We start from the raw sequence: 26,928 nt of genomic DNA on the forward strand, positions 1-26,928 counted from the left end.
AATGCCTAAATCATGGAAAAAATGTAGAACTCAGATGCAAAGTGAAGATTCTAGAAGGTAAAGGTAAGAGGAAAATTGTGACTAGAGGAAGGAATCTGGGGTGGTTAAGGGACAGACGAGCCTCCATCTGACCAGCTTGGAAGTTAGGAAGAGAGATCTAGTCAGAATGGGGAAAGTGCAGCCCTGACCCTAGACAAAGCAGAAGTTCCTTTTTAGCTAAAAATTCTTTGCAAGTCTCTCCCTTACTGCCCTAAACCTGTTGCCTGGTCTGCCCCTTCTGTCCATAAAGTGTAGACTGTCACATTCAAGCTGGTTTTTAAATTCATCGTTTGCTAAAAATTTTTAGCTATCTTGACTTCACAGCCCCTCAGTGGCCACCCAAATTTTTCCTGACCTCACTGGAAGGCTACTCTGCAGTCTGGCTTTGCGTCCATGGCTGCCCTGGAGGCCCCGCCCTCCAGACTCACATGTGTTTGAGCAAGTGCTCTGTGCACTGCACCAGGACGATGCCGTCGAATGGGGAGTGTTCACACACCACGCCACAGGTGCCGTCCCGGCCCACCACAAACTGCAATGAGGAAGATAGAGGTGAGCAGATGCCCGGAAGAGCTGCATTTCAGACCAGCCTTTTGGCTCCAAGCCAGGTGCCCTGCAATCTCTCAGGGAAACCCTTCCTCCAATGGCACCAAGGCATGTTATTTCCTGAAAACAACACTGCACACAGCTGCCATGGCCTGAGAAAGTGGGAGTCACCAACAGCTGAAAACTGTGCAACCACCTTCCCAGCAATGTTCTGTGCAAGGACAGTGGGCCTCTCAGTTCCCCAGCTGACACAGCCCACTGATTCCTAAGAGCTCAGGCTGAGGCTGTGCACGCTCGCCCCAGGCCAGGTCCTCATGCTTCTGTTGGTCCTGGTTCCCGGTCAGTTGTACAGTGGGGCCACTATGCTGTTGTGTAATGTATAATTATGTGTCTGATGGACACTGTGTGTTTGCCCACTATTGACTTTATCACCAGGATCTAGACCACTGCCCACCTCCTAGTAGGTGCTCAATAATTTTGTTGAACAGGCAAATGAAAATAATGATCCCATTTGAAGGGTGTGCAGATTCCTAGAGAGAAATAGAATATCCCTTGGTGGGAGTGAATGGTTTACAAGGGGTCCCCCTTTAACTGCTGCCAGGGCTTTGTTTTAACGACCAGGATTCCCATTCTCCGTTGCCACCTGCCAGCTAGGAGAGCTTCCACCAGACGATTCTCTGGCTGCAGTCTGCTCACATTTAAAATGGATCCAGTAAGTCCCAGTTCACAGGATTGATATGACATAGAAATAAGACACATGGAATGCCCACAGGAACTTGGGGATTATCTATGATTTTTCAAAATGACTTTACAAAGGCTGAATTCCATTAACTTGGAAAAAGAAGATTCAATGTACAAAAGTACTAGGAGAAAGTAAAAGAAGGATGAGGTTTAATTCTTAGAATGTAAGCGAGGCTACCTTTAATCCACCTCAGCACAGTATTGTACTCAGGAGGGACCAGCTCACCATCCATAAACAAGCAAGCTATTGAAAGCTCTACTAACGCCTCATCCAGGGGCCATAACACATAGCACACATCTGAGCTGGCTCTCTCGTCTTCCCCAGTCTCTCAGTGTACCAGATTCCTGAATCTACTCTTCCCACAGAGTTTTTCTCAAAACACATCCCTTATAAGCTCTTTTCTCTCTGCCTTTCTGGCCCAAGTCTACCTCTCAACCCTTTCAATTCAGGCCCTAAGGGCCTCTTTGGCTTCTCCACTCATGAAGCGATCAGTCCTCCCTGGAAAGGAGCCTGGAGGTCAGCACAGTCGCCCATGCGAGGCAGGCAGGGAGGGCTGAGCCCACTCATGCATTAGTGCATTTCTGTCCCTGTCACTAAGAGAAAAGGAGGGAAGCGGTGCCTTTTAAAAACCGCTAGTAAAGCTTGCTGTGTTTCAGGTCCTGTACAGCCATTATATCATTTCATTCCTACAGCTGCTCCATGAAAGATTACAAGCCATTAGCACCACTGGTGGAGGCTAAAACAGCCAGCACAGCAGCAAGAGAAGTCATCAGAAATAGCAGAATCAATATGCGAACCAATAAAAAGGATAACCTGCAGAACGTAGGAGACTGAGAAAGAGGAAAATGAGATGCTGCCTGGAAAAGCTTATCCATGTGAGCAATGCTACTCCAAGCAGAAAGCATTCGGCTGCTACTTAATGTGGTCATTGTGAAATCGTGGTGACTTCAAAATGAACAAGATGAGATTCAGGGGTGGCACGCTGGGGTAATAAGGATAGAGGAGTGGGTCTGAATGACTCAACTGCGACTTCATCCCTACCTGCCTGAGTGTTTTTCTTGAGGTCAGAGTGAATGTCTGCTTTCTGGGCTGACGTCATCGGAATGAAATATATATATGAATTGTTGTTTTGTTTTATGACTTTACGCCTGTGGCGCTGCTGGGCTGCTCTACTTTTGGAATGGGGAAGATGTGTCGAAATGGCTATGTCAGGGTGATGGAAACTCAGAAGATCCTACATCTCTGGGCTTCAGACATCATGTTTGCTGAGTGTGTTGAGGGTTTATTCAGTGGAACCCTTGGCATGATTTTTTAAAATGACTTTACAAAGGCTGTATTCCGTTAACTTGTGTGATGGGTTACTGTGTGTACCGTTACTGTGTGTGATGGGTTTGGGGTGTGAACCCCAGATCTGGCACTGATGACACTCCACTCCAGCCTGGCATAGGTTGTAGTAAGGTTAAGGAGTTTAAGTTGAGTTTGGCCTATCCAGGAGCTGCCACCAGTTGGCCTCAGATGCAGCATGCTGGGCAGCAGAGTGGGCCTGCAGGGCACAAGCCCATGCTCTTGCAGGGCTGCTGACGGGGTGGGGCTTACCTGCAGGGACTTGTCGTACCAGCGGTTCGCCCCATTCTTGCCGCAGCCTCCGCCGTGAAGGAGCTGGAGCGCCCTGTTAGTGTCGCTGAGCTCCACGCCTCCTGGGGTGTCCAGACACAGCAGGCAGATGCAGCGCTCGATCATGTCCAGAGAGTCCCGGTTGGTGGAGTCTGCAGGGCAGCAAGCAAGGTCTTCGCATCTGTCCAGCCCAGGCCCGGGGTCCCCTTGCAGAGCCACACACACAAGCAGACAAAACACAAAGACGCCCAGATCTCAAGCCAGGACCGACCTCTCCCTCCACCCCACAGAGTGTGGGCTGTGAAGTCAGTCACTGTCCTGAGTTTCTGTGCTCCCCTCAGGGACCCTGAAGAGCCCTGCCCTCGAGCTGTAGCCAATTCTGTCCCAAATGTGTGGTCACTGGTCCTATCTGCCAGGATGAAGGCAGCCCGTGTGGGGCCTTCTCCATGGACATCAGACCCTCGGGCACTCCAATCCCCCATCCAGCAGCGCCCCCACTCTGGCATCCTGGCACACACCTGGCACATAGCATGTTTATGTGCCTGCACTACAGTTTTTAAAGAGGAGTTGATGAAATTTTCAGTTTCATGTGAAAATCTGAAGTAAGGATGTAAGAGTGTTGTTCTCCCTCACCACTACCATACCAACTGTTGTTTCAGTGCTGAAGGCAGCCTGTCCCCAAGCCCATATCCAGCAGATGCATCCTTTGGGGCCATTTCAGGCAAGTGGAACTCATCAGGACAAACAGACTAGAAGCCACTGAGTGTTCAGATGTGTCACCAAAAGGACGTGACTTCTCTGTGGGGGATACTGGGCATAGCATAGATCTTGGCTAGACAGGAAGGCTTTCCCTGCAGCTTCCCCCATGGTACATAGGGAGGTTCCCGAAGTCTGCCCAGCAGGACTTACTGCAGCCGTGCTGGTGCTGCTGTGCACCCATCCCCCAATCAGGAGTCTTTATTGTGAGGACTGTATTCTTCTCCATCCTTCGTGGGGTGTGCATCTTCAGGATCCAATGGTGAGGGCTAGACATCACCCAGAGATCCTGACCTTTGAGCTGGAATCTAATAGGATAAGGCCCCAGCCCTCCACCGAGCCCCAGGAAGCTGCAGACATGGAAATTGAGGTTCATGGTATTTGGAGGAAAAGGGACATTGCAGGGCATAGATTGTTAGCTGCATACCCCAATATCTTTTCCCCCTTTAGCCATTGAGTGCCTGCTTGGCACATGGACAACCAGCTACATATCCCAGGCTCCCCAATTCTGTCAACAAGATCCAGAAAGGCTATTTGAAAGCTTCCAAGAAATCTATCAAGTGTCATTTGCCCTTGTTCCCACCTTCCTCCATTCTACTGCCTGTAACAGTGGGATGTCCAGAGCTGCAGCCTCATTTTGGACCATGAAGATGGAGGCCACATCCTCACAGTGAGATGGAAGGACACTTGCCACCATGCGTCAGCTCTGCATGGCTCACTTTTAATGTACATGAGAGACAGAAACATTTGTTTTCTTTAAGTCACTATTATATTGGGTTTTCTGTCCTGTATGGCAAATTCAAAACCTAACTTATACCATCTACTTGTGTTGGGTTCACATTTTGACACTGCAGGTATAGGTAGAAGCTGCACCATTGATTTGCCATAGTCCTTAGCTTTTACTTGACCTTCCAGGTCTCTGAAAGTATTCCAGTCCAAGGTCCCTATCTAGAAGGCTAGTCTCTTTTTCAGAGAGAAATATTCTGGGGGCTGAGGACCCTTCCAAGATGGCAGTCAAGCTTCTCCTTGCTTCCTCCTGTCTCAGCATCAAGGCATGGGAGGCCTTGGCCAAGCCTGGGTCAGATTCAAATAGGCAGAGAGGAGGGAAGCAACATGTCAAACTGAGAAAACAATGTGGGGAAAGGTTCTGAGAACTGGGGAGTAGACCCCCAGGCTCATGGGTGGAGTTTGTGGGTGAGCAGATCTTTCCCACCCCTTGTGGTTTGATCACCTCTATCCCCAGCATATAGGAGTCAGGGCATATAGGATACAGGCAAGGCTGGAAGACTACAGTAAGGTGATGCTATTTGCAAACATTTGTTGAACACATACTATGTGCCTGGTATCAACTAAGTGCTCACGTTGATGAATATGAGCTAGACACTATTATCATCACCATTCACAGGTGAGGAGCAGAGAAGCTAAATGTCTAACCTAAGCATATGGAGTATGCTATCTTGATCCTAGATACCCCTCTCCTCCAATGCCCATGAATGGTAGACTTGGGAATGTGGATTTCATTTAGCAACAGTAGGGAACCCTAAAGGATCTTGGGCAGAGACTGTTTCAGTCAAGGTAGACACTCAGATTCCTAACTGCCTGGAAGGGCATGGTCCTAGAAGCCAGCCTAGGGTCATAAGCACTTAGCACGATAAACACCTTAGCCCTTGTTGGGTTCAGTGGGCTCTGAAAATCCAGTCATGGTAGCTGCCTACAAGGTTTCCTTAGAAATAGCCCCAAGGTCAATGTAGAGTGGGTAATCATAACTCCCCAGGAAACCCACAACAGGCCTGTCCAGCCAGGAGGTTGGAGAGTAGGCCTGATACAATCTGTGGGCTGGTGGGTGGAGGTTTGGCATATTCCTTCCCAGCTGGGCAAGAAGACTGGCCACAAAAAAAGGAGAGTTTCCCAGGCCTCCATGCTCTAGTCACCTCCAGGCAGGACGGTGGGACCCCTGAGGAGGGACCGAGCCATCACCACCATACGCAGTTTGCACAGGGAGCTGGAGCTCAGCGCTAAGTACCAGGAACCAGGTGCTGGCTCATTAGACAGGGTGAAATGGGAGCAGGACAGCAGAGCTGGATGCCAGGTGGCCTTGCAAATGAACTCCCTGCATCCAAGTAGCTGATCGGTCAAATGCTGACAAGTTTATCATGTAAGGCAGAAAATGAACTATACCCCAAATTATCCACTATGACTCTGGCCCCAAATGTAATGGAAACACAGGGTGGTGGGCTGGAGGCACATGGCAGGAGCCGTTTGTCTTGTGACATCCTTGTTGTGCACCATGGAGGTCCCTTTAATGTGGTAAATCAATCTTCCTCAAGGAGGCCCTGCTTAATAGGGAGAAGCCAGAATTGAGTAATAGGAGGAGCTTGCTCTACCACCCGCGCCTAGGTAGTTGACAGCTTCGGCAATGTAGAAATTCCAGGCCTTGAAGGGACCTGGAGCTTCTGTTAGAGGTGGAGAGCTCACTGACTGTGACTAAGGTGAGCAGAGATGGAATGAAACAGCTCCTCTGCCTTTAGAGGCAATGGCGCAGAACTCTCAGGTGCATCCCAACACACTCACCTGTGCATGTGTGTACATGCACGCGCGCGCGCACACACACACACACAGAGGCACTTGCTTTCTTTGATCTGTTCCCTGAGAAGCTGGCTCAAGCCAGATTTCTACTGCCTGCCCATCTTCCCTTACGTGGTCCAGGGAGGTGGAGGCACTGTGCTTCTTCTTCAATGTTAGTGCCAGGGTAGGCCGTTGTCAATCTCATCTGAGCATCCATCTACCCCAGATGAAAGGGTTGTATCTCCTTTCAGAAGGGAGATCTGCCATCACACATCCCATATTCTTTCCCATTCTATGGCCTATAGAGTGATCTTTATGCTCTCAGTTCCCAGAGGCTATGAGAACCCCAACAATGTCCAGCTCAACAATTAAACTTGCCTCTTACACCTTCTCATGGTGTCTGTCTGGCCTTTTCTCTGTATAATATAGAAGTTGCAGGGGGGTGGGGACACCACTCAGCCTATAGCAGCCAGGGAACCCACCGTCATGTTTCTCCATGAGGTTCACACCTGATTTGCCTTCTTGCTCCGTCTTTCAGAACTCTTGTTATGTTTGTTTAAATCTAACGTTGAGGGTTTTTGTGGGGGAAGTAAAAAGTGGTAAGTTTTCTATTCTTTTCAAGAACTGGTAAAATTTCAGTACTAATAGACTGATAAATTATGTATATATAAGGTAATACCTATAGAAACTACACATTAATTAAAGCCATATAAACAGATACACTAAAAACAAAGACTATAGACCAATCAAGATGGGATTTTTAAAATAAGTTCACATAACCCATAAGAAGGTAGGAAAAAGAAAACAAGAATTGAAAAACAGAGAAAAAACACAATGGCAGTGTTAAACCTCAATGTTTTAATAATTGCAGTGATAGAAATTGACAGTAGATTAAAAAACATGTCCAAGCTATATGCTATCTATAAGAAAATCACATCAATGTAACGATGCAGAAGTAAAAGCAAGGAAAAAGACATATCAAACAAACATTAGTCAAAAGAAAGCAGGTAAAGTAAACTTCAGAACAACAAAAAATTAACGGAAACATAGGGGGCATTACATAAAAATAAAAGTGTCAATCTACTAAGAAGACAGAACTATCCTGAATGTGTGTGTAACAAACAGACCACAAAATGTAGCAAAAACTGACAAAACTGGAGGGAGAAACAGACAAATCCATAATTGTATTTGGAGACTTCAACACCCTCTCTCAATAATTGATAGAACAGCTAAATAGAAATTCAGCAGGGATAGAGACGAACGCAATGACACCATCCATCAACTGACTATAATGAGTATTTATAGAACATTCTATGCAACAACAGCAGAATGCACCTTATTTGCAGGTGTCCATGAGACATATGCCAGGGTAGGCCATGTTCTTGGCCATAACATAACCTCAACAAAATGAAAATAATAGAAAAATCATACAACATGTGTTCTCTGACCACAGGAATCAGAGTAAATATCAGTAACTGAAAACTAACAGGAAAAGGTACAAACATTTGAAACCAGGGCCTCTCTGGTGGCCTAAGGGTTAAGTCTCACTGCTATCACCTCTACGGACTGAGTTCCATCCCTGGCCAGGGAGTTAACCTACATATGTATGGCACAGCAGACATCCCTTGTCTCATCTGCTGCTCCCCTCAGCAGTGTATTTCAGTAGATCTGCCTGTTCTGCTCCCCACTGTGTCTCTGGTGAATCCTCTCCCCCCCGTGCACCTCTGGCCTACACTTCAGGTCTACCTACACCAAAAAAAAAAAAAAAAAAACCAAAACAAAAACCAAAAAATCCAACCATAAACATTTGGAAACCAAACTACAGTCTTAAAAAACAAAAAAGAATCCCTGGGTCAGAAAGTAAGTCTTAAAGAAAATTTTAAAGGGCCTCCCTGGTGGCGCAAGGGATTAAGGCACAGCACTATGAAGCAATCCCCAGCCGCTGCAGCATGAGTTTGATCCCTGGCCATGTAGGTGACCCACATGGCGCATCAGACCTCTCCTGACTCCCGCTGCTCCCCTCAGCAGTGTATTTCAGTCAATCTACCTGTTCTGTTCCTCACTCTGTCTGGTGAATCCTCTAACCCCCACACCTCTGGCCTGTACCCCAATTCTTGTATATATAAATAAATAAATCTTTAAAAAAAAGAAAATTTTAAAGATATAGTGAAATGAATGAAAATAAAAATATACTCTAGCAACACTAATGAGACATATAGCTGAGACATTGTTGAGAGGGAAATGCATGGCAGTAAATGTTCACACTAGAAAGAGGAAAAGTCTTCAGTGAATAAGCTCTCACCTCAAGAATTTAGCAAAAAGAGACCAAAATAAACCCAAAGCAAGCAGATGGAAGGGAATGAAACCAGAAACCAATGAAATTGAAAACAATAAAAAAAGAAACTCAATGAAGGAAACCTGATTCTTTTAAAACATCAATCAAATCTTCAGCAACACTAATGTATGAAAAAAGCAAGAGAGAGGAAAAAAGCACATTACCTGGAATGAAACAAAGGTATCACTATAGATGCTGCAGAAACCCAAAGGATAATAAGGAAATACTATGAACTACTGTACAAACATAAATTTGACAACTTAAATGGACCAACTCCTTGAAAAGTATAAATTACCACTAAATGCACCAAATATGAAACAGATAATTTGAAGAGCCCTTTAATCATTAAAGAAGTTGAATGTGTAAGTTTAAAACTCACTAAAAAGAAATCTCCAGGCACAGATAGTTTCACTGGAAAATTCTGCTAAACATTTAAGAAAGAATTAACACCAAGTCACGCATTTTTTTTCCAGAAAATATAAGCAGAGGGAACACTTCTGGATTTATTTTATGAACCACAGCTGTGAAGGGTGCCACAAGGTCCCTGTGGCATTGGGACTGTTGTGTATCTTCACTCTACCAATGTCAGCAGCCTGGTGGCCACATGCTCTACAGTTTTGCAAATTGTTAGCATTAGGGAGGAAAAGGTATAAGCTAAATTATTTCTTACAACTGCATGTGCATCCACAATTATCCCTAAATACGCTTAATCTAATTTTTTTTTAAAGAAATCAAGAGCCAAGAATTTCTCTTCAGGGATTAACCATCTTTCCCTTCAAGGTAAACATAAAGAACTTACCAGAGTTTCAGAATTAGGGAAGACGTGGCAAGTAGAGAAGGTCAGGAGATACGAAAACACCTCCTGGCTGCCTTGGGCCCCAAATATTGTTGGGCTCCCCATGAGATGGGAAGTGAGGGCCAGAGCAATGGCAGCCAGGGAGCAATGAAGCAGCATGGCTAGAGTGTGTGCACAGATATGTGCCATGTGGGGATGAGAAGAAAGAAAAGAGCACCCCAGAGTTAATAAGGGTTAGGGTTCCATGGAAGGCGTAGAGGCCACGGCCACTGTCACTGGCCACATGGGTGGTGGTTTTCAGCAAGTGCCATTTTCAGCTCACCGGAATTTTCCAGGGAGGATGTGGACCATGGGCAAAGCATCATCCCCAGAGTGTTGCCTTCAAATCTAATAAGAGTTATCATTTAACAAACCCTCTGTGCACCAGGCACCAGACCACCTGCCCTTCCATGCCCCCTCAGTCCTATTCACGGGGGTGGGGGGGGCCTGCCACCTCTGAATCCAATACTAGGTAGCCAGGACCTGGGCCTCTGCCTCTGGGTGCTCTTGTCTATAAAAGCCTCATCTTCTGCTGTGGGAGCGAGGCCTTGGCCCCAACACCACACCCTACCCCCACCCAAAGAGAAAACAACATTTGGTCTTGAGATCCCAGAAGGTATTTCTGGGCCAATTAAATCAGAGATGCTGTTATTGCTAATGTGTAATTGGTTTTAAAATCAGCAGACTTTCCTGGCTCTGGATGACAATATTTAAATAGCAAAATGCCCCACCCCAAGTGGTTCTGGTAAACCATGACCGAGGCCTTCTGCAGACACGGCTGCCTTCTGTCAGTTCCCTCCTTGAAAGCAGTGTCTCAGCTCTAATTGGCTGCTGGGGATAAATATTTACGAGGCTGTGTAAACGGAGGCATCTGCCTCTGAAGTCTGTTCTCAGGATCTCCACAGCAGCACCCAGGAAAGCCGGTGGGCTCAAGGGGGCGGGGGGGTGCTCTCTGAGCTGGCCATCCTTTTCCTACAAATTGACAAGCACTGTAGTCTTCCAGACTCAGGGCCGAATGTCTAATTAAATTTTCAGACCAGGAAAATGGTGTTGGCTCCTCCTGGGTTCAGGAAGGCCACAGCTCCGTGGCTACCAGGGAGGGAGGTCCTGAAGGTTGCGCACAGCCCGCTTGAGGCCCACCCTGTCTGCTCGTCCCTGCAGAGCTCAGCCTTGGAAGGTGGATGCCCTTCGGTCTGCTCCAGTGCCACCGCTGACTACCTCTAAGGAGGGGGACCATCTCCACCTGCGCAGGACCTGGACTCTTCTGTTCTTTGGGGATGTAATCCCCACCTCAGAGGCTATATGAAGACTTGTAGTAATGAGGAGCAAGGGTCCAGGATGCGGTCAAGCACAAAGGGGACCTCTATGCACAGTGGCTGCTAAGAGCTGAATAAATGGGTCTCAGCCTGGGCTGCACACGAGGGTACTTAAAAAATACAGATTCCTTGGCCTTACTCCTGCCTCCTGGAAAATCACTGGCATCCAGGGAGCTGGTTTGGGGTTTTTTTTAGAGAAATTCTCTGGGTGATCCTGATGTCATTGGTCAGGCCCAGTCTCACTCTGCCCACCTGGGTTTAGCTTCAAGTCCATCTTGGCATAGAAATCCCTCCTGGGCTATGACAGGCAGAGATGAGGTCCCCAAATCCCTCAGGAGTCTTGTGGAAGACCTTCCTTTGATTTTATCCTGTCCATTCTTGTCCTGACAATTCTGCTTACTCTATTCTCCCCAACCAGACTGGTGTGGGGAGGGGGTAGGCAACGACAATCCCGGTGAGTCTTGTCATCCTTAGTACCCACATCTTAAAGCTGCCAACAGAGATGATAATTCACATGCTCTTCCTGCACCCCGTTCTCAGTGACCCTTGTGTGAGAAGCTCGTGGAGTGTGGGGACATGGGGCGCAGAGCAGGGGCATGGGCTTTGTGGCAGACAAAACTGACTACCGCTGATGTGCTGTGCCAGGTTGGTGGTTATTGGACCCTGTTGAGCTCCACCTCATTGCCCAGAGGGTTGGGCTGGGCACTTGGAGAGGTCACGGAAGGGAGCTGTCGTGGCTGAGTTGTGGTGGAGAATCAAAGACCTCTACTAGAAGGAGAGACAATTGATGAAATCAACTGCATCTCTGATCCTCAGTTGACTCTGAGAATTTAGGGGCAGATTTTGTCCGAGTTCATGCTCCTCAGCCCGCACCTCCAGCAGGACAATGGCAGCTCAGCTTGGCCGAAGTCTCCTACAGAGAGCACCTGCCTAGGCCTGGTTTCCACTGGCATTGATTTCTGCCCAGGTCTCAGAGAGCAAGGGGGGACCTTTGGGCTTCAGTTGAGATGCTCTGGACACAGACATGTACACAGGAAATACCACATGAAGACACAGGGAGAAGCCATCCAGCAGCCAAGGAGAGAGGCTTCAGACGAAAGCCTCATCTCCTCTTATCTCCTCTTAATCATGTTAGATTAGGGCCCACCCTCGTGATCTCATTGTATCTCAGTCTCCTTTATAAAGACCCCACCTCTAAACCTGGTCACATTCAGAGATACTGGGGGTTATTAGGACTTCAACTTAAGAATGTGGGGAGGGGCCTCCCGGTGGCGCAGCTGTTGAGCCCTGGTTGAGTGCTGGGTTGCGAAGTTGCCCGCAGCCTCTGCAGCAAAGGTATGATCCCCGCTGCTCCCCGGCCACCAGAGGAGGGTCCCACATGGTGCGCAGACCTCTCCTGCCGCCCGCTGCTCCCCTCAGCAGTGTACTTCAGTCCTTCTGCCTGCTCTGCTCCCCGCTCTGGCTCCGGTGAATTCTCTCACCCTCCCGCGCTTCTGACTGTACCCAGTGCTTGTATAAATAAATAAATAAATCTTAAAAAAAAAAAAAAAAGAAATTAAACAGCTGAAAGTATTAAAAAAAAAAATGTGGGGAGGAGGATAAAATTCAGCCCCTAACCCAAGGGAAGTCAAAGAGAGGTGGATGATGGTTGATGGGATAGGGAGTGGATGTCTGGCCTGCAGACTGTGTGGCTGAAGCCTCTTAGTGTGGTGCTCTGTTCTGGCAGCCCAGGCTGGCTAATACATTGCCTCACTCCGGTTAGAACAAGTCATGTGAGCCACAACCTTGTCCCTCTCTCTCCCTTGGTTAGATACCCCAATCTTGGCTGAACCACTGACCTGAGTAGCTAAATCTTGAGGGGTGTGGGGAGTTGTAAAACAATGCTAATTAGTTTCACCTAAAATGTATGACCCCAAGCCTTCAGTTATGAACTCAAAACAGTCCATAAATCTTACCAAGTTTCCTGAGTAAGTTCTCTTTCTTACTTTCACAGAGGCTGTGTCAAACATTCTCTTTTGCCTTCACAATTCTACCCTTGCCTCTCTCAGCTCCTAGCTGTGGCTCAGGTGATCTGAGGCTGGAAGCCACCCATCAGGAACCTTGTAGTGCTCCTGCCACCACAACCACTGTGGACCTTGGCCCAGGTTTCTGTTTTCCATACCAACAAAAGATATTTTATTCTCTGGGTTCCATCTCCCATTGCCTTTGAAAGAACCCCACCCCTCCATTTATCTCCTCTCTCTTCACAAGCAATTAATTTTATGGAATTATTACTATGCATTGGTTTACATATAACCATGCTCTTTTCTCACCTACTAAAAATACTTCCCTTGACTACCATCTTCTTCCAGCAACTCCTCCATGTTTCTGGGGGGATACATTTCTGAAAGCAATCAGCTATACTTACTGAATCTACCCACTGGCTGTCTCATCAATAATTTCTTCCATCTGCATACAACCATCGTTCTTCTTACCATTCCAGTCTGGTCTTTGTGAAGGTGACTGATGACTTAGGGTTGCCAAGCCCAGAGTCTCCTCTCTGCTGTCCTTCCCTGAGCTCTCAGCAGAATTTTAGGTGGCTGACAGCTCAAACTCAAAGGTCTCTCAGACCTTTGTACTTTATCTCCTGGTTTCCTCTTGGCTCCCCACACTGGTCTTCACAATCCCTTTTGCATCTTTCTCTACCTGACCTCTAAGGCCTCGTTCTTCTGTTTCTAGATGATCTCACCCACATCCATGACTGTAAATATCACTTATGTGCTGACGGCTCTCAAATTTATTTCTCTGTCCTGACCTCTCTCTTGAGCTCCAGACACATATATCTAACTTGACACTTCCACTCAGATGACTAAGGCATTGCAAACCTAACATACTTAGAAAGGGTTCCTCTATTCTGTAGGCACTTCCTCAACCTGGCTTCCATCTCAGTGAGTGCTACCGTCATCTTCTCAGTTGCTCAAATGAAAAACCTGGAAATGTTTCTCATTTCCTTTCCTTCCTGTTGCTTCTGCTTTGAAACATATCTACCCTTGTTTTTCCTTCCTCTCAACTGTAGCCCATACTGCCGTGATGTCTCACTCTCACACTGAACCCATGTCCTGACTGGTTTCCCAGCTCCCCTTCTGCGGGCAGGGGCTGCTCTGTGAAGGATGGGTTTCCTGCCACGCAGATGACACAGTGTTAACTGGATTAACTGGACTTCCAAAGGGAAGGCTTGTGGGCCCGCTCCTTTCTGTTGCTCTTTCCTTAGAAACAGCACTGCCATTCAGAAAGCCAGATCAAGTGCCATTAACAAATTAATTTCGATTAGCGCAGCCCGAGCACTTAGACCTCAAGGCAATCCTGGTCGCTCCTGCGGGGAGATGGCTTGGGTCTGGCCTGCTAATAAAGTAGAAACTGTACTGGAAGCAGAGGTGATTATTTTGATGCCTGCCTCTGTCCCTGGAGGGGAGAAGAGTGGGATTTGATTACACCATGGTCTCCTGAGGGAATTAACTCACTTTCAAATGATAAGTTATTAATTCCCCAACTTGGTGGTTAGGTCTGTGAGAGCAGAGCCAGCTCTCACATTTCCCTATGGCCCATGAGGCCTTTGATTTAGGACCAAATATTCTGCAGGTGCTCAATAGTTGAATGAAAGAATAATTAATTAGTAAGTGGGAGATAACTCTGGGGGCTCTGCATCAATAATAACCTTTTATTCTTTTATTAAATAAATATAACTGGCTCCTGCTGTGTTTGGCATGGGGGATTCAGAAGTTAAACCAATGACAAGCCCCCTGTTCTCCTGGACCGTATGGACTGGGGGAAGAGGGCACATAACCATATGAATCAAGCAAATGAAAAGCTGACTTCAAAGAGTGAGAAATGCAATCAAGATGAGGAAACAGGACAAACTGACAGTGTGTGGTAGGAGGGAAGGATGCTCAAAGAAGGACTGAGGTAAAGACACCTGAACTGAGGCCTGGGTGGCACAAGGAGGTAGCAGGTCCTGAAGGAGAACTTTCGAGGGAGGGACACCAGAAAGTGCACCACCTCTTCTCTCAGTGTGTCCAGGATGGCCATCATCATGTGCTGGAGTAGGGCAGGCATATCCCTGCAGGGCCACGGCCTGGCCCACAGTTGTTCTGCCTGCTTGGATGCCAATGTTCCTGGCTACCCCTCTCCTTCATACCTCAGGGCTTTGCTTAACTCCCACCTCTTCCAATGAAACCTTTCAAAGGTCCCCTAATTGGAAGGGCTCTCCCCTCTCTGAAATCCAGGAGCACTTATTTGACCCCTACTATCTCTACTGCCATTCAGGGGTAAACATAGCATGACTGTGACCTTGAATCTCCTCCACCATATCCTCTCCTCAGGAAATCTGAAAGGACACCTGACTGAATAAAAGCAGATGGAGGCTCCGGGAAGTTTGGCCTGTCCTCCCAGAACGTCTAATGTAGGCAAGAAAGGAAGACTCTCTATCCAGTTCCTGGGGCAAGGGCTGGCTTTAGATTTGAAATGTAGTCTCCAAAAGAATAATTCAAAAATATTTAGACTAGTACCAGCTTTCTTATGGGAAAGCTTGAAAACTTTCATAAGAGCAGAAACCATTCAGAGGGCTAAGATCATCCTGAAGATGAAAAATTTAGGACAGAGAAACCACATGAAAGAGGCACTAACCACCCTCCCAGAAGTAGACTCCATCCCAAATTCCCACCTCACAGCTCTCCCAGAGACTCAGAAGCCTCAGATGAGCACCATCCCTGCCCACCAGTAAAACACGGCAGCTTCATTGCAGCCAGCCTTCCTCCAGTTCCAAACCTTTTCTCCCCCAATTCCCCCAACATCCTGGAATTCCAGTGCTAGTCAGCTTCACTTGGAAAGCTGGAATATTGTCATACAAAATACAAGGGTACAAAAGGTGCCTTAGGCTTCAAGGTGCCTGGCTGACAGGAGGACTCGCAGTCCTGAGGTGGAGGGAGGTCTGAGCTCCCCTCACTATGGCAAATGGGGATGAGACCATGGTGCCATACCCTGGAGGAAGGAAAGCCAATGGCATGAGGATGAGATGGATGTGGAGATGCACTGGGCACTGCTGCTAACCTTTCACGAGGACCGTCCTGGCCTCAGCCCACTCGCTCCTCCCGTCTGACGTCAGCAGGCCGATTGGAGGCAAGCGTTCATCCTCGTTGGAAGCCATTTTGACTATCTTTCTCAACTGAGTGAACAGATCCCCCTCACTGAGACGGCGGAAATTAATGACAACATCCAAGACAAAGAACTGTGGGGGAAACAGGTCAAATACATCACTCTTGGCAGCTGGCCTAAGGTGCGAGGCCTTCACTGAACCTTCACACATGAACTCAGGACAGGAGAAGCTCATGTCCAAGGTTCCCAAGGTATGTGAAAGTTCTGAATAGCCACAGTTTGGGGACCAACCCAGTGCTGTTGACTGTGCTTGACTCCAACCTGACTCAATGCACAAGGCCAGATAAATTCAGCTAAAAGCAAACTTGTTTTGTGGTCCCTAGTTAACGTGCAACCATTATGTTGTGGGGAATTGCATATAAATTGGTACAAAGCTGTTGGAGAGCATTGTCTATCAGAACTAAAAATGTGCATACCCAATGGCTCAGCAACCCACTTACATACATGCCTGAGCCTAAGGCTTAGAGAAACATATATCCTTGTGCCCTGGGAGACATATAAAGGAATGTGCACATCAGCCTTGTTTGCAATAGCAAATGGTAGAGAGCCTAAATGTTCTTCAGTAAGGAACCAGCTAAGTCAAATATAGTGTACTCATTCAGAGCACGTCACCCAGCAGTGAAAAGGAATGAACTCGCTCTGATGCAGGGCCAGATCTCAAACACAGTGGGGAGTGGAGGAAAAAAAGCAAGTCAGTAAGTAATATGCAGAAGAAAATTAAAATGGAAAACAATCCATACAATGTTCTATGCATACGTGTGCACATACACGTGCTTTGTATGTAAGGCCTGAGCTGTCATTGAAAAGCATTGAAATCCAGAACCGTGGGCTTTGTAAAGGGTCTTATTCTTAAGTCAAGATCCTTTTTCATGTGGCTGACATGAGTATCTGGTCCCATGCCCTGAGAAACACATGTGCAGCCTTGTTGAGAGCAGGAGTCCTGAGTGTTTCTGGGTGGGATGGGTACAGTGGCGTGTGGAGGCTGGGAGATGCTGGGTTTGACTTTTGAATGAAGATGGGGAAATTTCTCATGTTGAGGCTTGTTGGTCAGGGTGTCAGTGGGCTTCAAATCTGGGGCTCACCATGCTCAGATGGCAGACTTTCCTTGAGCTCCCACCTTAGACTGAAAAAGTGAGATGAACCCAGGAAGAAAATATTGTAGAAAGAATACCAAGGGAGTTCCTGGGGTGGTTGTTAAACTTGGGTTTCAGCAGAAAACAAAATGGTTTTTGTCAGATGAAATATATGGTGTCTCATTAAATAGAATATATAGCCTGGTAGGTACCAGTAAGGGGTTGGGAGCCCTGACATTCAGCCTGTCTCCTGTCCACATGGGCCTTTGTTGGTTCCCTGGAACCCAGTTTGAAAACTTGAGCTGCAGGGGCTGGAGCATGGACTTGTGTCATTGGCCAGATCTATAAGTTCATCCCTTCCCTAAATAAGCCACTTAACTTGTCTAAGTCTCATTTCCTCCTCTGTTGAGCAGATTCCAAGGCCTCCTCTGCAGGGTCATTGTTGGACTAAATGAATATGTGCGAGTGCTGAGGCCACGGCCTGAAGAAGGAGGTCCCAGCAGGCAGCCCATAAAGCTGTCTGTCTGTGTGTGGTCTCCAGGAGGAGAGCTGGGTGACTGCAGGTGGGGCACAGAGGCCATGCTGGGTCTCATTCATGGCCCTCAGTCCACCCAGGCAATTCTTTCACTGTGACCTGGTTGGTCAGGGCTGAAATGCGAGCCCAGTGAAGGGTTCTCAAAAACCAACCCATGGAGAGACATGGGACCAACTGGGAGTCAGGAGACCTCAGCTCACCACACAGCTCTGAAGGGGCCTGAGTGCCCTTGGAGAAGCAGGGATGGAAGAGCACAGGTGCGCCCCTCTGAGAGCCAGGCAGCAAGGGGCAGCTTACCTGGTTGGCGCAGGCCACGATGACGTGCTCCGGCTCAGGCATGACGCTGCTCTTCTGGGCCACCAGTGTGTCCTGGGTGTGGCCTGGTAGCCGGTAGGAGGAGAAGAGCCCATAGTATTGCTTCATACAGAGGGGCTGCCCTGACAGCTGGCCCTTGGCACAGTCAGTGGGGATGGAGTGGCTGGAGTGGGGTGCAGATGGGAAGGCAGGGAATCAGAATTGGTTCTACTGTATCTTGATAAGCAAAGCAGGGCACAAAACAATGGCAACTGAAGTGCTCAATTTGCTTAAGTATCAGAGGGCCCATTTTCATGACTCATGGAAAATGAGTCTCCTTACCCCTACCTCATGCACTGCTGGGCAAGTCTTGCCATTTTAACCCTCTGTGCTTCTGTTCATGCTGACCTTTCTTTAGCATATCTTCACCCCAACTCCTGCACTCACTCACCTAATTTGTTTAGAAAATTCCTCCTCCTACTTCAAGAATCTATTCCTTCTTTACCTCTTCTAGAAGCCTCCTCAGGTTCAAGGCAGAGTGTTCTCTTTCTCCTGAGCTGTCAACAGGCCTTGTGTCCGCCCTCCCCGCCTCCTGCTCTTCTTTGCTCCCCTCCTTTTATTCAGTGCCCAAGACCATGCTGGGTCTCATTATTGCCCCACAGTCCACCCATAACCCCCCTTTCCTTTCATCTTTGCCCTCTACTTCCTCCTTCTCCCCAACTTTGCCCGCCTCCCTTCCTTTCTTTCCATCAACAAGTGTTTATTAGCACTGCTCGATACCAAGCACCATTCTGGGGTCTGAGAATACAGCATCAAGGAAGACGTGTTTCCTGCTCTAATGGACTGACATCCTAAGATGTGTAGGTGGGGAGTAGCCCACAAGCAAGAAATGGGGAATAGGAGGGTTTCAGGTAGCGAGGCAGGATAACAGTGACTGGCAGGAGCCAGAGGAGGTGGGCAGAGGATAAGAAGCAACATTAAGGGTGGCCTGGGAAGAGGTAGGCCCAGAGGCAGCCAGGGGGCATCCCACAGCCTTGTTACTCAAAGTGCAGCTGTCAGACTGAACTGCAATGACCATGAGGGGGTGAGTGTGGGAATCCAGAGGGAGCTTTCAGAAACTTTTGTAGCAGTTTGGCAGAGGAATGTCCCATCTGTTGACGCTAATAATAAAATGTGGTCTTTTACCTTTGTACCTTTTTACATTTCTGTAGGGTTTTACAGACATTTTACAAATAAAAAATATATTGCTCTTTCACCACAATTCATTTGAAAAACACTGGTCCAAGATGAAAAGGAAGCCAGCGCGGTGGAGGGCAAAGAACCAGAAGGCAGAAGGTGGAGGAGACTGTGGCAGCCTGAGGGGTCCTGCTATTCTCAGGAGGTGCTCGCCTTGAAGGGGGTGATTTGATTTGTTTTACTGTTGTAGTGACCCTGGATGTGTGTGCAGAGGGTTGAAGAGGGTGGTGGGGAGAACGGGAAGGAGGTTTTGTGGCCAACAGAAGGGAGGTGAATTCTGCCCCTGAGCACAGATTAGACCAGGCAACATGGCCAGGGAGGAAGAGCCGTGGGCAACGGGACTTGCCAACCTGGAACATGTTGGTGTGACTAGAGATAGCAAGACAAGGTGAAAGGCAAGCTTGGGAGTGGGGCTGGGCCCAAACATCCACTGGGGATGCATCAGCACTCAACAACTGGGAGACACCCCAGGTGGCATGTCTGGGTGTAGGATAATTGAGTGTGGGGCTCAGGAGAGGAAACAGTGCTATGTTTTGTGCAGTTAATCTGTCTTTTTTTGCACAATAGCCTGAGAACCTTTTGAAAGCAGGGATGAGGGCTTGTTTTCTTTGTTTTCCCAGCATCAGTGACATTGAAAAGTGAATGAATGAGTGAGTTAAGCGTCCAAACCAGGCAGCTTGGGTGAATGTTCTGGCATTATGAAACCCTTCCATTTGGGAACTTTGGGCTCTAGCCTGTCAGTCATGAAATGGCCCAGTGGACTTTCCCCTTTCACTGTCCAGCTGGGGTGTGGGAAGAAATGAAGCTCTTTGAAATCACTGTTGAAGGCCCCACAGGAGTGAGTTCTGGACAGGGTGGAGCACAGCCAGTGAGCAAGTGACACCAAAGTAACACCATGAGGAGAGAGCAACCTGAAGAGCTGGGGGCCCCTTGGGGATATTACGGTGTCCTCAGCATTCAGAGAGGAGCTAAGAGAAAGCAGTCTGAGAGTGTCTGGTTCAGAAATGCATTGCCCGGCCTGCGCTTCACGTATCATCTCACAAGATATTTCAGGAGCCCCATGAGGTGGCTGCTATTATTATTCCCATTTGATGGAAAGGCGAGCAAAGCTAGGAGTGATCACTGTCCCCTGAGGTCAACATATCCTGCACTGTGGGTGTCTGAATTCACACTCAGTTCTGCAGACCCCAGGACCTAAGCCCTGGGTCATTCTGCTCTTTGTGTCTGGGGATGCTGGCCCCTCCTCTCCAAAGGGAGCAGGCCTTAACCCACTAACCTCCTGAGCCTCAGCTACTTCTGCTCTGCAAAGGACACTGCCTTGGATACAGCATCTAATCTGCATCTGATGCTCTTACAGTGTCTGCCTCTGGGAACCTCAGGTCCTCTCACTCTCTCCAAGTTCCTGGGGAAGCTGGGGCTTGGAAAGAGGGGGTTTTTCCCCTAAAATCAGTGCTTACCCACTGTGCTCATGCAGGTCTCTTCCACCTGAACCATGTCATTCCTTGAGCTTAGTGAGATTGAGGAACAGGCTTGGAGTGGAGAGATCATTCCACTCACATAACAAGTAGCACCTCGCTCCACAGCCCTTCCTTCACCTTATGGTATGTTCTCTGGATTCCTGACACACTAATTTACCGCACATGATGCAGGAGGCAGCATTTTAGAGCTATCAAGGAAGGACAGTATTTACCCAAAGAAGAAAAACTGCTAATGTTCAGACTGGCCAGGGCCAAAGTCATCTTGAGACTGTGGAAGCAGAGGGTGGGGTGGGATGAACTGTTCTATGACTGGAGTTAAGATCCCTGCCCTCTAGAAGCTCTGTCCAGTGTGGCAGGGAGGCAAGCTGTGCCAGAACCAGGCACTCCCACCACATGCCCCAGGCTGGGCCAGGCCTACCTGTCTAGCAGCATCTTGTAGTTCAGCACACCGGAGATGAGGTTGGCTGCAAACCTGCAGAGAGATGCAGCCTTAGTCTTTCCTCTCAGGGCCCAGATCCACACCCCACCCCACCCCTGCCCCACGCTCTCTTCAACTTATTCTCCCACCTTCCCAAACACAGTGATTATCCACCAGATGCCAGGCCCAGGAGTGCTAATCACATGGGGTTCCCGTTGTCCCCTCACATACTGTCAGTCCTTCACAAGCTGGATTTCAAGTGTCCAGTGGAGAGAAGGGGTAGGGGAGGCAGAGAAACTGGAAGGTGAGTGAGGAGAGGTGGGAGGAAGTGAGAGGAGTCCAGGGAGAGGGCTGGATGGTCAGGGGTATGGTTCTTCCCAGAAAAGGCAGTGATGCTGGACTGGGCCAGCACCCCTGGGCTTTGGGGAAATCCAGTCTTCTGGGAAAAGTGAGTAATTTGGTTCCCTTACTACTAGTGGAAAGGAAAGCAGGTGTGTGTGGGGGGCAGGGTGTGGCGCCAGAGAACTGTGCCAGAGGACTGTGCCATCCAAACTGTCCATGAATGATAAGTCCTGGCTAATTGCATTGGGAATAAATTGTCTCCTCTGATTCCTCTGGAGAACTGCTGCTCATCCCTCCACTCACTTCCTTCATCCAGGTAGGCCCTGGCTGCAGGGCAGGTTTGATGCCCCAACAAGCAGGTCAGTTGGGTGGGCTTGGTCAGGAAGGAGGGGACTTCCAGGCATAGCTGGGTCCTGCCCATACAGCAAGGTTGGCCCTGATTCTTGTTTTATTTTCCTCCCTGACAAATGTCCCCGCAGTGAACCCCATGTGGGTCTGGGGTCTGGGTTTGATGTTGCAGGGAGACCCTTCCTCCCCACCCGACGCCTGAGTAAATGGCCCTCCAACGTCATAGTGGGCCCGGAGATCATTCCAGCGGCTCAGTGAGCTCTGAAATTGCAGCAGATGGCACAGGCTCTGGCGGCTGTGGCTGATGGGAAGGAGACATTTCCACCCCCTGGAGCCTCCCTTTAGAGCTGGAGCCTCAGAGGCCCCCTCAGCCTGGGGCTGTGTGTCCCAGGGACAAGGACACTGGCCAAAGCAGAGGGAACACCCTCTTCCCAGAGCCTCAGCCAGGTCAAGACTGACATGGGGACACATGGGGGCCTCTTCCCCTGCCCCCTCTGTCCCATTAGTGCCACCCCTTCATTCTGAGGCAGACCTCATGTTTGTCATTCACAGCCTCACCTCCCCTCCCTCTGACCTCATGACCTGAATGGCTGCTGTCTCGGGGCTACTTGGCCTCAGAAAGCTCAGTTAAGGACAGCTGGGCCTGTCCCTCCTGGAGCAGGGGCTGGATCCCCTCCCCAGGATGGACTCCTCAGCTGCGATCCCAGGAGCACTGTGCCTCACCTGAGCTGGTCATTGGTGTCTTGGAAGTGCTGCCGGGTGAAGATCACAGCTGGGCTGGAGTTGACAGGCAGGGCCAGGCGGTTATTGAGATACATGTCATTCAGCCAGTATTCAGATACCTGCGGGCAAGGTAGGGAGGGGGGCCATGACTCCACACTCCAAGCTCCCCATGTCCTTCCCAACAGAGGCACCGTGCCTGCGGAGAGCCCCAGTCCCGAGGGACAACTGGGACACTGCATCAGGTTCCTCTTTTATTCATTCACCCCATAAACACTGAGCCTCGGGGTGGGGGGTTGTGCTGGGATCCAAGTGCTCCCCAGTCCACCATGTCTGCCCTTCATCTTTGCACTATACTTTCACCTTTCGTCCACCCCAATTTCCCACTCCAGCTGTTTGGTGCCACATCCCTGTCTCTGCCCCGCCTTCCTATGAGTGTCCTGTTCCTGCTTTTCATCCTGCTGTTTCCCTGACCCCCCCCCCACTCCATCTGTGCCCATTTTGCCTCCTACCCCTACCTCCCATCCCACATCTGGTCTGCAACCCAGCCTTAGCCCTTTCTGTCCTCCTGTGTCTCTCTCGTCCTATGTGCCCATTTGCCCCATCTTTTTTATTTGCCTGCCGCTTTTCTAAATCTGTCTGCCTCCATGTCTACTTCCTACTCCCGCCCAGGGGTTGCTTGCCTGCCTCCTGCCAGCAACTCTTACCCAGTTGGCTGTCTTCTCCTGCCGCTCCAGGAGCTTTCGCTGCAGGGTCTCGCCAAGGCCACCGGGGGCCCCAAACTGCTGCACGACGGCCTGGCTCCTCCTGAACTGCTCCTCAGACACCAGGTGCTGCATGCATCGCAGGTAAGTGGCCAGGGTCTGCTGCAGTGGAGGCACTGGAAGTTTGGGCAGCTCCTGGAAAAGAGGGTGCACAAATCTTTATTGTGTCCCTTCTTATATGTGAGCCGTGCCTGTCCCCAAGTGTGTCTCCAGGGTTGCCCCATCCTTGTTTCCTGTTCTGGGACTTATCTGTTTCAGGGCCCAGTTCAGCAGAATTATGAACTTAGGAAGATCCTGCTTGCTTAGACTCCTATCCAAGCCCTGCCCCGGGCTGGGACAAAGTGCAGAGGGAAAGACCCCAGAGCTGGTAGCATGTACTCCTGGGTTTGAGCCCTGACCCTGATGCTGACAAGAGTGTGACCTTGAGCAAATCACCTTTACTTCTGCCTCACTTTACTCTCGTGTAAAATGAGGATAGTAACTACTAACTCTCATAGGAGCAAAGAGATCATGATGTGGATCTCTTTTTATGGTACTTATAAGCGTAAAAAGGTAAGTCTAAGATAAAATAGCTCCGTTATTGATATTGTTGGCTGCGGGTCACTCTTAATTTAGGAATTGTTCCGAGCTGGGGCTCCAGAATCCAACTGATCTCTGGACCCAAAGAGTGTGACTTTAATGGAGAGATCTGACAGGTGAAGGATGGTTTTGGGTGGGAGGCAGAGTTCATTGCTGCCCTAAAGACTAGAATTCTGCAAGATGTTTTCTGCGATGGTGACTCATGCCCTAGGTTTCTTATTAAATCCCTCCCAGTTATGAAACTCAGGGAGAGTCTTCTGTTCCCAGTGGGCATGGGGTAGGTGGGGGAGAGGGAGAGAGTATGGTGGAAATTCTTCTCTTAACCTCTACAAGCCTCAGCTTCCTCATCATTGGGACATAAATAACAAGTCCTGCCTAAGTGGGGTACAGAGAGGATTAAATGAGAGAAACAACTGGTCCCAAATAGACATATCATAAAATGCCACGCAGTTACTGTTCTTATCCTTCCAGAGGGATTCCTAAGAGGAAACCCATCATCTCTGGGGACCCCCAAATTGTGGACCGTGCCTGAGTAGAATTCCCCATCCAAGTCCTCCTATCTGGGCCCCAGTTTACCAGCTGTGTTCACACAGGGATCTCACCTGTGTAATATGTTAGCCACAGGTTATAGTTAACGTGGGTAGGGATGTTTTAATCCCATTTACAGATGAGGAAATTGAGGCCCAGAGAATGGAAGACAACTCTGGGATCACCCAGTAAATTGGTGGCAGAGCTGAGAGCTGAAAGCAGTCTTCATACAACATCTGTTCTGCTCCTTCCTCCATCATTGTTTTCTCCTTCCCCTTTCTCCATTTCCCAGCCCCTTTCTCTTTTCTTCTTCCTCAAGTAGCTGATGACAGTGGGAAGTCAGGACTTTTCAATTTATTGTTTAAATTTTGCAAAGTTGCATAGGGACCGCCTTCTTTCATGGGTGTCTTCTCCCTAGGGTGGTGGGGCGCTGAATGTTCACCCCAGTGGGGTGCGGAGTGAAAGCTTTGCTCCTGCTTCTTCCAGGGCTGGAGCTCCCAAGGCAGCCTTGGGCAGACAAACCAGCAAATGTGCTGATGAGCACAGGGAATCCTCTACCTGTCTGAGCCTGTCTCTAGAGCACACTCCCCTAAGGGGAGGGAGGAGGTGTCAGTGCCAACTCTGGGCTCCCCCGCCCTGAGGAACACTTGAGGATGGCTCTGGCAGCACTCCAGGTTGCCTGGACCATTGACAGGGAACCAGCCCCCTACCCCCCACCCAGCGGCTCTGGTTCCCTCTTCCTTCTCTTGGGCCTAAGAGTCTGTGCGGTGGGTGACAGGACCTGCACCCACAGAAAGCCCAGCCTAACTGGCGGCCCGGGTTAAGAGCGTCAGCTGAGGGCCTCCCCAGTGGCTCAGCGGGTTGAGAGCAGCGCTGTGAAGCTGTCCGCAGCCTTTGCAGCGCCGGTTCAATTCCCCGGCCAACCAGGGAGAATCCCACAGGGTGAGGCAGACTTCTCCTGCCTTGCCCGCTGCTCCCTACAGCAGTGCTTTCGATTCATCTGCTTGTTCTATTCCCCACTCTCTCTCTGGTGAATCCTCTTACCCTCTGCCACTCCGGCCTATACCCCAGCTCTTGTATAAATAAACTATAAAATTACCTTTAAAAAAATAAAAGGGTGTCAGCAGGTCTGGCTGGGCCCCTGCTACAAATAGACCACCCCTTCCTAGAGCTCTGCCAGTGTGCTGGGACTCAGTCTGGGTCATAACCAGGTGACAGGTAAGAAGGAGCTAGGCAGGAAGGACATTCCCACCCAGATATCTCAGACCTAGGGCTCCTCCCCAGACTCTGGGCCTCTGACCCACGCCTGGGGCCAGAGGAAGGGATTTATGCTAAGGAGGAGAGAGCTTGAACCCCGGGGGTCCCAGATCAGTGCACACTTTCTGGGCAGTTGGTGTGAGTCAGACTCAGGGCTGAGTTGGGATACAATGGCAACAGGGTGTGCTCTCAAGGAAGCCACAGTCCAAAGGGAGGGACATGCCTTGAGCCAGATGGAACCACAGAAGAGCTTGTCAACCACAGAGGTCTGGAGGAAGTGGTGAGCAACTCCATGAGGAAAAGCCATAAAGTTCTGATCAGGGATTCAAATGAAACCCTGAGGTGGGAGGGGCAGGAGTCAGGCCGATGGGAGAAGCAGGTAGCAAAAAGACCAGTGAGGCGGAGAAACCAAAGCACACAAGCTGGGTCAGGTGTGCTGCTCTTCCCACTGGAAGGGGTGGGGGAGAGAGGATGGCCAGCCAGGAGGAGGAGTATTGTCTCAAGTCAAGGGGAAGATGGCACCGAAGGCCTCGGGGCTGCATGAATGAGGGAGCTGGAGCTGGAATGCCACACGGCCAGAGGAGGGAATTCAGCCACGTGCTAGGGCAGAGCTATTGGAAATGGAACTTGGAGCAAGAGGGGCCCCAGAGAAAAGGGAGTACCTGACCCAGGTAAAGGGCTCTCCCTGGCCTTGGGGATAGGAAATGTGTTTGTCAATGTTCCCTCAACATTCCCCCCAAGCCCCCCTTCCAGCTTCCCCAGGCCCTCCTGAGCTCCTCAGCAAGCTTGGGGCAGGGCATCCTATCCAGGAGAGTGAAAAGCTGGGATCCAGTCCCCCTCAGGAGTAGTCTGGAAGCAAGGGCATGTGAATGGGGCGAGCAGGAATACTAGAAAGGGATGCAAAAGTCACTCACGGGCTCCTCCTCACTCCTAGAAGTTTTTGCTGCCATTTTATGGGGCTTTTTGTCCAGGATGGGCATCTTGGTGACTTGTGGCTGGGGACCACGCAGAGGTGCAGACCTGGGGACCAAGAAATGGGGAGGCATCAACACAACAACCACAGAAACCTGCCACAGACACTTCACCTCCCACAATCTGACATCTCAGCCCAACCCACCCCTGTTGCTCGAGGCCTAGGGGGAGGCCTAAACTGGACAGTAGTATACCAGGGCCGCATTGCTGACCTGCTCCCAATCTCCTGCCCTCAGATCAGCCCCCCTCACCACAATGTCCTCTCTGAGCTCCCAAATGGGAGAGGGTATGGCCTGAAATGGGCTGCTAGCTGGCACCTGCTCTACAGGACTACTATCCCCAGACTCAAAAGACCACTGCAAGCAGCATTTGAAGGAGCAGGGCTGGGCTTGCCCACTCAGAATCCACCTAGGATCATTGGCAGAGCACTTGCTCCTTCCGGCCTTGGG

The 26,928-nt window shown here is 49.4% G+C and overlaps 1 protein-coding gene across 2 annotated transcripts in view; it reads right to left on the reverse strand.

Moving 5' to 3' along the window:
- CHAT (choline O-acetyltransferase) overlaps positions 1–26,487 on the reverse strand; it is a gene marked incomplete at both ends in the record, with an annotated part of 39,512 nt that extends 13,025 nt beyond the window's left edge. Inside the window, 8 exons of one of the 2 annotated variants that reach the window (XM_084245877.1) lie at positions 468–568; positions 2,921–3,090; positions 15,831–16,008; positions 17,841–18,021; positions 20,970–21,023; positions 22,383–22,501; positions 23,087–23,278; positions 26,422–26,487. In XM_084245877.1, the coding sequence (XP_084102003.1) occupies positions 468–568; positions 2,921–3,090; positions 15,831–16,008; positions 17,841–18,021; positions 20,970–21,023; positions 22,383–22,501; positions 23,087–23,278; positions 26,422–26,487 (1,061 nt within the window). The remainder of the gene's footprint in view (positions 1–467; positions 569–2,920; positions 3,091–15,830; positions 16,009–17,840; positions 18,022–20,969; positions 21,024–22,382; positions 22,502–23,086; positions 23,279–26,421) is intronic. The other variant, XM_084245878.1, reaches the window with a different exon arrangement.
- Positions 26,488–26,928: the final 441 nt, after the last annotated feature.

The sequence above is a fragment of the Talpa europaea genome (assembly GCF_964194135.1).
Source record: "Talpa europaea genome assembly, chromosome: 10".
NCBI lineage: Eukaryota > Metazoa > Chordata > Mammalia > Eulipotyphla > Talpidae > Talpa > Talpa europaea.